The following is an 11697-nucleotide window of genomic DNA, read 5'->3' as shown; positions in this document are numbered from 1 at the left end:
GTCAGTGTTGTCCCATGAAAAGATATACTTAAATATCTGCAGAAATGTGAGGGGTGTACTCACTTTTGTGATACACTGTATATGTATTTTTTTTTTGTCAGGAGATGATCGTTCTCTAGTGACACTGAAACGCGTTCACATTTATAACACCCACCGGTGCCGGGCAGGTTTTACAAATGCAAAAAAAAAGAAAAAGTCAGACTAATGCACATGATTTTCTATGATTCAACTGGATGGTAATTGGCCCCTGGAGGTAGATGACTCTATTATTGTATAAACATGGAAGTCCTCTGTGTTGTTTGTCTTTGATTGCTCTCAGCTAGGGTGTTAGACGTTGGCATCCGGGTTGGCGGGGGCGGTGGGGGTGACGGGGGCAGCGTTATCCCCTTTTTGCTGTGAAGGTTGCTCTTGCGGTGGCTGATCTGGTTGCTGCTGTACCTGTTGTTGCTCTGGCCCGTTCTCCTGCGCCCGCACTGGCTTCAGAGGCTGCGGAGAGAACACGGCAAGTTTACGTCTGTGCTTTATGTCTTTATTCAATATTCTTCAAACAATTACGCTGATTATATACGTATATGATGATAAATATACGTATATATACTGGGCTGAGCGGCCACGTGAACAACGATTGGCCTGTTGTTCATATAGGGGTGGGGTATTAAGCCGGATATAGCTGATGCACTACGACCACTGCTGGCGGGGAAAGGGTGTGTCTCTCCGTACACAAGGCTGATTCGCATAATGCACTCGCCTAGTGTGGGTGACAAAATGCATACGGCTGCTGCCCATGTGTCGGAGGGGGCGTGGGTTAGCTTTGTTCTCCTCAAATCAGAACGGGATCTGCATTAGTGGAGAGGAAGCGTGACACAATCGGGCAACTGGAGCTTAAGCTTAATAAACTATATAGACTGAAGATATAATGTTATATACAGAGAATGGACATACTTGCCCTACCTGTAATTAGTTATGTATATGAACAAGCTAATAAAAGGGCAAACATTTGCCTTCAGAACAGCTTTAATTCTTACTCCAGTGCTTCATAAGTCTTGAACTGACCAATCAGAAGGCTTCCTGGCACAGACTTTAAGGAATTGCTAAGATGCTGCCTTTTATCCTGGCTTCTATGAACCGGCAAGCCTCCGATGGCCATCGTAGCTCAACCTTTGGCCATAATATTTTTCAATAATAGGAAACATATGAAGTAAAGTAATGAACAGTGGCCCTAATACGCTGCTGCATGAGACGGCTCTTAGAAACACACAATATTGTGCAGATCTTGTCTCTGTGCCGCTATCATACAGCAACAGAGTTCTTTCTGTGTCTTATATGTCAGTGGAAAGATCTAACCGTGCTATAGAAATGTATAATGGGTTGAAATTGTATTTGCTTGTGATGAGAGCAGTTCCTGGTAGTGTGTGCTCCTGCTGTAATGTGAGACGTGTAGAGAAGCGTACTGAGATGTCTGAGCTCCGTTACCTCCTTACTCTTCCCCCTCGTTGTGAGGTACAGGTAGCCCATGTATCCAGGAATCAGGATCATGGAAGAAAGGGCCATGAGCCAGCCCACCCCCTGCCCCCATCCTGGGAAAACGTAGTTATTCATTTTCAGGGGAACCATTTGGACTGCGCTGAACAGAAACACTCCCTGAAAAAGAGGAGAAGAGGAGACAGCACGGTGGATTTAGAGGCCGGTGATAAATTGGATTTTGGGTCAATAAGCTCGTTTATTGAGCCCCTTTGTGCAGTTTCAATCCGACCCCCTTCAGAAAAGCTTAAATTCAGCTGCAGTGAAAGACTTTCAGGTCTCTATTTTCCCATGAGCTGAATTTCTTTCTTTTATAACCTCTGTGTGTTGAGATTTATGTTTGGCCAGTTCTATGTTTATATAGAAATATAAATGCTTTTTCTAAAATGTACAACATCTTTAGGTTATATACTTATAAATATACTCTGTATAATTCTATATACTCTACATTCTACAGTATATTCTTATATACTCTGTAAATTCTACAAATTCTACTAGTCGAGAATTTAATATAAATGTTATGCCGCGTTTCCTATGCAAAAAACTCCTAGAACCTTTATGAACTGCATCTATGGGCAGAGCCAGCACATTATATAAAGAAAGAAAGTTTCAGAAACTATTAAATTACTGCCTGTGGAAAATAGGGTAAAACAACATCAATGGATTTAATGTAAACGTATTTATTCTAATAGTATTTAATCTATAAATCTTGCCTATAATAATGAAGTGATGTTATAATTTTCTTGTACAGTATTTTATTTAACATTGCTTTTACAAAAATGATTTCAAACCACCAACATAGAGGTCAACGGTAGTTGAGCTATATTGGACATTTCATTGTTTATAAATGAAAGCATTTAGTAAAACTTTATAATTCACCACACCTCACGTTTACAAATATCCTGCCCAGAGCTAAATAAATTGAAGAAATTCATGTTAGTTATAAAATTAAAATGTTAACCAAATGGTAGCAAAGGTCACATAGTGAGTAGTGATGAGAGACGCTTACCCCCACAATCAGAGGAGTAAAGACGACCCAGCAGAGTTTCCACCATATACAGGGCCTGTATCCAATCATCTCCTCGATATTATCATAAAACTTATTTACACCTAAATAAACATCAAATCAGACAGGACGTCACATAATAAACCGTCTGGTGAAAGACATTTTAGCAACTGATGCAACACCCATCTCTAAACCTGCACATTTAGAGTAAAGCTATTTTTCAATACAGATTTAAGAATATATTATATTATATTATATTAAAATATATCATAATTGTTACCGTAGAACCAGGAGATAGAAATGCACTCGAAGAAAACCAGGAAAAGAAGTGACATCCCACTGGCAGAGTAGTAGTCAAACAGTTTAAAGACGTAAAGGCCTCCCTAACGAAGTGAGAGAGAAAAAACAGCACAAGTCGTGAGTTTATCAGGTTTATCAGACCGAGCAGAGTATTAAATGACTTGATCAATAGGATCAATAGGATAGGCGATTCCTTTTTAGCAGTCATTTCAATCTATGTCAGTGCTTAAGCTGATGCCTCCTCATATAATGATCTCAGATTATTCTGAAGTGTGTGGGGGGGGGGTTTGTATAATCCAGTCGTAGTTATTCTGATCTACCTAAAATCTAGTCGAGGCAACTCTGATGTAGAATAGTAGATATTTAGCATGTTCAAAACTAATGACTCAACATCCTAGAATTATGAAAGATGGATTCTGTAAAGGAGGGATAATGAAGAGAGGCTACAGGTTTAGCAAATAGCTTTTTATGGAGACATAAAACAGAAAATTTCATGAGCAGAATCTGAGATTGTGTGGTGTTCAGTTCTGGTAAAATCATGTTACATTACTTATGTGCGTTCTTTGGGGGGTTGATTTCTATTGCAAGATCGAATTCCGAACATCTGGTTTAAAGCAGGAACATGTATAAAAAGAGAGTCAAAAAGATTGTAGACAGTTTACTTACCTGTGTGATGTTGGACAGGCCGATAATATACGACACGACGCACACACATGCAATGAAAATCTCTCGTCTTTTCCTCAGGACCATCGGAAACTCGTCCACCAGAGCCGTGATGAAGCCTTCCACTGTGCAAAACTGGACCAAACGTGGACACTGATTACCAAAACTGCTTTGAGTCTCCGGGTTACAGTTTGTTCGAACAAATAAAAGGTCTTGGGACTATAATCAACACCACCGTGGTGTGAAAAAGTAAGTGACCCCCCTTTCAAATTCCCTGTTATTGAAAATTTGTCACACTGAAACCCTGACCAGGATAAAGCAATAGATATAATAAACATCAATGTGAAAATCTTTGCAGCAATGCTTCAGACACACTGCTGGTTTCCTGTTTGTTTCAGGTCTCACCATTGGGTTCAATTGCTGTCATGATGCATAATCAGTTATACGTCTTTTTTTAGCTTATGAACAGATGACCTTACACAATTTATGAGTATTTTCTTCATGCCTCCAGCCCTGTTACACTTTTGAAGATCAATATACTTTTTTTAATATTCTCTAATTGTTCCAATGCTGATTGATGACTGTAGTAATTTGGCTTCTCTTGACACACAATAAATACTGTTAATGTGATATCAAAATAGTTTAGGAGGAATTTGGTTATATTACTGCACTTATTTCAAGCATTCTTTTATCCATCTATTAATATCATCTAATAATTAGGTAACTGAACCTATTGTCCAGGATGTGATGCTGAATTTACTCACCTGGCTGTCAATTCCTAACATGAGCAGCATGGAGAAGAAGAGGATGGACCACAGTGGAGAGATGGGTAACTGTGTCACCGCTTCTGGATATGCTAGGAAAGCCAGGCCTGGACCTGAAGATACAGATAACACAATTGGAAACTAAATTCAACACTAGGTAGGATGTTTTTTTATATGACCAAGCATTATTTTTAGTTATGATTTTGGTACATGGAACAGTCATGAATAAATTACCTGATGCAGCTACATCTGATATAGATCTCTTGGTCACGTGAGCCATGAAGCCCACAATGGAGAAGATGACAAAGCCGGCGAACATGCTGGTGAACGAGTTGATACAGCAAACTATAACAGAATCTCTGCATAAAAGAGGGACAACATGAGCATTAAAATGTGTGTTGGTGCTCAGCGCTGGACAGCGATGTGATAACCACCCAGGAATTGATTATGTAAGCAGTGGGCAGCCACATGAGAAATCAAGGCTTTAATCACATGCAAATTCTATTTATGTTTATTCATATCCTCACAGATCTGTCTGATGAGGGGTCTTTACTTACAGTCAACATCGCTGGTCTTAATGAAGGCTTGTGTTATTAGCAGTTAAGTCAATTGGTAATAGCTAGTCTAATGGTCTAACAGGCTAAACTATAGACTAGCTATTCACACTGCTTAAAAACATTAGATTAAAATACCTAGACAAATTAATTTATATTTTCTGCCCATGTGGTATTTCACATAACAATTATAAAGCCCACTGAAAATTATTTTAGCTCATTTTTCTTAACTTATTCTAGTTAAATGCACTTCCTAATAGCTAGGCCAATGGCAACCACCACCCCTTCCACCCCACCAACAGACATACCCAATAATGTATGTATTCCTCTAGAATCTAGCTGTCATATGCAGACGTGTCTGTTTCATTTGTAAATCCTGCATTTCCCTAGATTTGAGGCCAATATGTAAGTGTGGTAAGTCGTTTTCTAGTCGTTTTCTAGTATTTTAGACTAATCTATTCATTATCCAACCTTACAGAGCACATCGACAAAATGACATCACATACACAGAGCATTTGTTTAAAAATATTAGTATTAAAATAGTAAGGTGGGAAAAACTGCACGGTAGTATGAAATACCTGATGAACAGATAAACAAACCTGTAAACATTGTTATTGAAAGGATTGTAGCTGCCAAGTGCAATCAGCGACCCCAGACCCAAACCGTACGAAAAAAAGATCTGAGTAGCGGCATCCAGCCAGACCTGAGAAACAGAGTCAAGATATCACTCATTTCCTGCACCGAGGCACACTTATATCTGTCTGTTTACTTGAGCTTGTCAAATTACCTCTGACTCCTTAAGCTTTTCAAAATCGGGTGTGATGTAGAACAAGATTCCCTCTTTTGCGCCGGGCAGGGAGACCCCACGGATGAACAGAATGAACAACATGAAATAGGGGTAGGTGGCAGAGAAATACACAACCTGAAAACACCAAGCTCGTGTTATTATCGGAGTGAAAATAGGCTAGTTGTTGTATCACAATGGCTTTGTAATCCCATACAGAAGAGTAAAATGGTACAGAAAAATCAGCCTATGTAATTGATCTTCCACATGTGGGTGCCTGGTTGGCACAGCGGGTATAAATACGCTCGCCTACTATACTGAGATCTGGGGTTTGAATCTCAGCAGTGCTATCAGTCTGTCAGGCTTCTACGCAGACATGACTGGAGTGTTGGGGTGGCTGAACAGCCTAGCCATTGAAAGTGCACTCTCGGTGCCAGTCTCAAGTCCGGATACAAGGAGGGTAGCATCAGAATGGGCATCTGGCATGCCAAATCAGGTACGCGGGCCAGAATGATCTACCGTGACGACCCCTAAATACAGGAGCAGTCGATTTTATTAACGGCTTCACGGCAGTTACAAAGCTGGCCGCGTAATGTTCTTCCTCTGAGATGTAGTCATCATCCCCTTCTGAACTAAAGCTAATGTAGCGTCACAGTGGAGCTGAACGAGCCCAACGGCTGAATGATAAATACTTAATTCTGTATGACAGATGGCTATGACATTGTCTGTGCTTTATCTGGTTGGTAATTAAACTCAGGGGCAACAAGTATTCAACCACTATAAATATTTAAAAAGTATAATTTGATAAGCATAAATAGATAACATTGTTTTGAATATCAGTGCTGCAGATTAAGATAAAACTGTTAAACGACACGAGGTTCAGTACGGTTCAGTGATCCACAAGTGTAGGTTTTTAGCAGGATGTAGGATTGTAAGACTAAAGATAATTGGAGGGGAATTGGTTATTACAAATTTGGTATAAAATGAGGTAAAATTGACCATTTTACTGTTCTGAGATGAATTTCAACCATTTATTTTAAGGCTCATTAAGGCAACAGTCATTTTTACAGTGAAATTAACTAAAAAAAAAAACAGTATCCACAATATAAGACCACTTCATATTATCCCAAACTTTCTTAAACAATGAATTACAGCTAGAAAGCTTTGATCTTCATTTAATTATTACCACTCCAGTATGATTCACTGTCATATAATAAAAACATTTCTATGAAACATTATACAGAGAGAGCTCTTACCTTTCCAGTCCAGCTAACACCTTTCCAGATACAGAAGTACACAAGTACCCAAGCAATGGCAAGAGTTATTGCTAGTGGGGTGCGGATCTGGCCTGGTTTTTCCAAGCCGTCTGTCATGTCATGCACATTGCGCCTGTATCAACACACCCAGCAAAAATAATCACCAAATGCTACAGCTGACTGACAAGTTGATTATGGTCTAAATGGAAAATAATCAAACAGGATTTTCCAGTGTCTTACTCCCAGAATTCCATGACTGCACTGGTCAGATTGGTGGTATCCGCGATGCTGTAGTTTGTGAAACAGCGCTCCGTGTTCCACGGATTATTGCAAGATTTCCATGGCAGATCCTAAAATAAGAGGATAGACTTTAAACGTCTTCTTGCTTCCTGCTTTTACCAGATCTAATTCTTTGGGTGTTTTATAAGTGTCAGAAACATGCATAATGAGTGGCGTGCGGCATACTTACAGTTGTGAAGGAGTTGTACAGGTAGTATAAGGCCCAAGCAATGATCACAATGTAGTAAATGTTAAGCCAGAAGGAGAGCACTGCAGCAGCAAGGCCAACACCTGTGGTGCCAACATGCATGAGTGCACAATTCAGGGTCTGATAGCATCTGATAATTGGCAGGACGTTCAGATGTTTATTGATAGTGTGAACGGTAGATGAATGCATGCAGTGGATGGCATTATACATTTTTTCTCTGGGAAATTAACCACATGGAATGCTCAGGTGTGCTAAATTATGGGCTTGTGATTAGAATAGAAGCTCTGTTAGGGTATCAGGCTGGATAACAGGTCAAATGTGAGTGATAAAAGCTCCTAAACTGAACACTTTTCAACTCTGAATCATTGCTAGACATATGAGGATCAGATTGATGCTAGCTGATCTCAAGTCTGTGCTTTAGATAGATCTATAATGTGCTTAAAAGTGTGTTTGATTAAAGACATATACCTTTGAACATTGGGGCAAGCTTCCACACTCCAAGTCCACCGATGGAAGTGTACTGACCAAGAGAGCATTCGAGCAGAAACAAGGGCATTCCGGCAAATATTAGGGTCAGGAAGTAAGGAATCAAAAAGGCCCCTGTGGGTAGAAAATTGAATAAGCGGATTGTTGACATTCCCATACATACAGTGTATCACAAAAGTGAGTACACCCCTCACATTTCTGCAGATATTTAAGTATATCTTTTCATGGGACAACACTGACAAAATGACACTTTGACACAATGAAAAGTAGTCTGTGTGCAGCTTATATAACAGTGTAAATTTATTCTTCCCTCAAAATAACTCAATATACAACCATTAATGTCTAAACCACCGGCAACAAAAGTGAGTACACCCCTAAGAGACTACACCCCTAAATGTCCAAATTGAGCACTGCTTGTCATTTTCCCTCCAAAATGTCATGTGACTCATTAGTGTTACTAGGTCTCAGGTGTGCATAGGGAGCAGGTGTGTTCAATTTAGTAGTACAGCTCTCACACTCTCTCATACTGGTCACTGAAAGTTCCAACATGGCACCTCATGGCAAAGAACTCTCTGAGGATCTTAAAAGACGAATTGTTGCGCTACATGAAGATGGCCAAGGCTACAAGAAGATTGCCAACACCCTGAAACTGAGCTGCAGCACAGTGGCCAAGATCATCCAGCGTTTTAAAAGAGCAGGGTCCACTCAGAACAGACCTCGCGTTGGTCGTCCAAAGAAGCTGAGTGCACGTGCTCAGCGTCACATCCAACTGCTGTCTTTGAAAGATAGGCGCAGGAGTGCTGTCAGCATTGCTGCAGAGATTGAAAAGGTGGGGGGTCAGCCTGTCAGTGCTCAGACCATACGCCGCACGCTACATCAAATTGGTCTGCATGGCTGTCACCCCAGAAGGAAGCCTCTTCTGAAGTCTCTACACAAGAAAGCCCGCAAACAGTTTGCTGAAGACATGTCAACAAAGGACATGGATTACTGGAACCATGTCCTATGGTCTGATGAGACCAAGATTAATTTGTTTGGTTCAGATGGTCTCAAGCATGTGTGGCGGCAATCAGGTGAGGAGTACAAAGATAAGTGTGTCATGCCTACAGTCAAGCATGGTGGTGGGAATGCCATGGTCTGGGGCTGCATGAGTGCAGCAGGTGTTGGGGAGTTACATTTCATTGAGGGACACATGAACTCCAATATGTACTGTGAAATACTGAAGCAGAGCATGATCCTCTCCCTCCGGAAACTGGGTCGCAGGGCAGTGTTCCAGCATGATAATGACCCCAAACACACCTCTAAGACGACCACTGCTTTATTGAAGAGGCTGAGGGTAAAGGTGATGGACTGGCCAAGCATGTCTCCAGACCTAAACCTAATAGAACATCTTTGGGGCATCCTCAAGCGGAAGGTGGAGGAGCGCAAAGTCTCGAATATCCGCCAGCTCCGTGATGTCGTCATGGAGGAGTGGAAAAGCATTCCAGTGGCAACCTGTGAAGCTCTGGTAAACTCCATGCCCAGGAGAGTTAAGGCAGTTCTGGGAAATAATGGTGGCCACACAAAATATTGACACTTCAGGAACTTTCACTAAGGGGTGTACTCACTTTTGGTGCCGGTGGTTTAGACATTAATGGCTGTATATTGAGTTATTTTGAGGGAAGAATAAATTTACACTGTTATATAAGCTGCACACAGACTACTTTTCATTGTGTCAAAGTGTCATTTTGTCAGTGTTGTCCCATGAAAAGATATACTTAAATATCTGCAGAAATGTGAGGGGTGTACTCACTTTTGTGATACACTGTATATACAAATCAATTTAGGGCTAGGTGATATGTCAAAAATATCAGATCATAGTACTTGCATGTCAGACATACTCAATCAGTATCACAATATTCTATTTATTCTTTCTACTTTATTTTCATTTCACTTTCCTCAACCTCTTAACCCTGATGAGGGTCACAGCCCTCCACCAGGAACACCTCAGGACAGGTCGCCAATCAGCCATTCATTTCCCCACTTACTAAGTCACTTGCTTATAAACTAGAGTAGACAAATTAGACTAGACCCAAAGAGACATGCCAATGTGGCCATGTGGCACCAACCAAAGTATGTTCCCTCTGATACAAAAGCAAATGCCTGCTTTGCCAAGGTGCCTTTTTACAGCAGTGATAGCAGGCATAGCAAGTACTTGGTGCGTTCTACAACTATTGTGCATTTAATATTAATATGAAGAATCTATTCTACCATAAATAAACCATGCGCCACAAGTTGCTGGATTCTATACAATGAAATAAGGCAAAACTATTGTGGTGGCGGATCACTGGGTGATGGGGTCAACAGGGGTAGTGATGTTTAATTGTATCTTCATTTGGATCCTTCTTCTTCTTAACTGTTGTAATGAATACAGGCTGACCCTAAAACCTTACCTTACCTTAAATATACAAAAAAGCGAAGACGGAAGTGAAACAGGCTACAAAACTAAGTTGTAAAAGTTTACTACTGAGCATAATGTATTACTATCGTTTGTAGACGTCTACGTGTAGACTTATGTTCACTGCAGGTTAAAAATAATAAAGGCTGGCCGTAGGATCAGTGCTGGTATCAAACAGGACTTTATTGGCTGGAATTGTTCACATGAGGCTGCCTTGTTGTCAAATTTCCAAGCTAATGTAATATTCTTCTTCAGAGTCGGCTTAAACTACACACAAACCAACAAGTTATATGGATCATGAGTTATAATCTATGATTAATTTATAGTTATACGTTTTTGCCGAGGCTAAGGGGACCGTTACCAACATTTACTGGGCAACCAGGGGTCATAGGAGTGACACAGGTATGGTGACACAGTCACACAGTGTTTTCAAGGACATGTAATAGCCCAGGACAATTTGAATTGGGGGTCTAAAGCCATGGGGAAAACCTGGTAAACTCAACACATCCAAACCAGGGTTTCTGGAGGTATGCAGACCAATAAAAGGCTTTATCTAAACAGACAGTCCAGTTAGGTTTTCCCACTGTCCGATCCCTAAGATCCGGGTTCAGATCTACACGGTCTGGCTACGTCTGAGGGAGGGGGGACGGCCGAAGCCCCGCAATGGATTGGCGCTTAGTGCTTCCCAGTGGAACCAGACCAGCTGTGACCCCAACCATAATAAATCAGTGGATTAAAACAAATCGAGTCAAGATGTTCTTGGGCTGTAATGTATGTTAAGGCAGAGAAACCCCAAATTTTCACCCTATTCTGAAATGACATTTGTCTGGATGGCCAGTTGTATATACGATTCATGAGATTCTGGTTTGCCCGTCACCAAAGTTCCAGCAGCTTCTGATTTTAACACAGTTCTTGGATTGTATTTGACCATCCAGACAACGATTCTCTCAGCATTAAGAGATCACTTATCATTGGTTGCAGTCAAACTTGCTGTATTTAAATGGGCACAGAGAAGTTCCCAGCTACAGTCAACCATAATTACGAACAAGGAATTTAGAGACCATGCCAAGTTACATCTATAAGATGTATGATTCAGATCATAAATAAACACCCTGAGCTCACCTCCACCGTTTTTACCGCACAGGTATGGAAACCTCCACACGTTACCGAGCCCGATGGCATAGCCCACACAAGACAGCAAGAAGTCGAACCTTCCCGCCCACGTTTCCCGGTCAGGAATATCCTTCTTCTTGGCGTTCGTCTCCTCCTCACTCTCCTCACGTTTGGCCGTATCGTGCGTCGTTAACTCGTTCATTTCCGTCGCCACCTGTCCGTCTGTGGCCGTCTTGGCACCGTTGGTCGCCATCTCTCTGGATTTGGCTGAGCTGAAGATCCTCCTGGCAGCCAGGCGCGATACTTCAGCACCGGTCCACGTAGACAGC

At 41.2% G+C, this 11697-nt stretch overlaps 1 protein-coding gene across 1 annotated transcript; it reads right to left on the bottom strand.

Annotated features, from left to right (window-relative positions):
• Positions 1–202: 202 nt before the first annotated feature.
• Positions 203–11697, bottom strand: slc6a1a (solute carrier family 6 member 1a). Its single transcript, XM_063016146.1, has 14 exons — positions 11378–11697; positions 7804–7935; positions 7318–7418; positions 7089–7198; positions 6849–6981; positions 5596–5730; positions 5408–5511; positions 4489–4613; positions 4255–4367; positions 3494–3625; positions 2808–2910; positions 2531–2631; positions 1474–1641; positions 203–486 (listed from the first exon to the last, which is right to left on the bottom strand). The coding sequence occupies exons 1-14, from the start codon at positions 11619–11621 to the stop codon at positions 328–330; spliced, it is 1860 nt and encodes a 619-aa protein (XP_062872216.1). The 5' UTR covers positions 11622–11697; the 3' UTR covers positions 203–327.

The sequence above is a fragment of the Trichomycterus rosablanca genome, chromosome 19 (genome assembly GCF_030014385.1).
Source record: "Trichomycterus rosablanca isolate fTriRos1 chromosome 19, fTriRos1.hap1, whole genome shotgun sequence".
Lineage (NCBI taxonomy): Eukaryota > Metazoa > Chordata > Actinopteri > Siluriformes > Trichomycteridae > Trichomycterus > Trichomycterus rosablanca.
Note: the sequence above shows the minus strand (reverse complement) of the source record. Positions and strands in the feature narration are given on the sequence as shown.

Coding starts and splice junctions, on each gene's coding strand:
- slc6a1a (XM_063016146.1), bottom strand. CDS start 11,621: ATGGCGACCAACGGTGCCAAGACGGCCACAGACGGACAGGTGGCGACG. Junction 5,731..6,848: donor GTGTTAGCTGGACTGGAAAG/GTAAGAGCTCTC, acceptor TGGTGTTTTCAG/GTTGTGTATTTCTCTGCCAC. Junction 4,368..4,488: donor ATCAGATGTAGCTGCATCAG/GTAATTTATTCA, acceptor CTGTATCTTCAG/GTCCAGGCCTGGCTTTCCTA.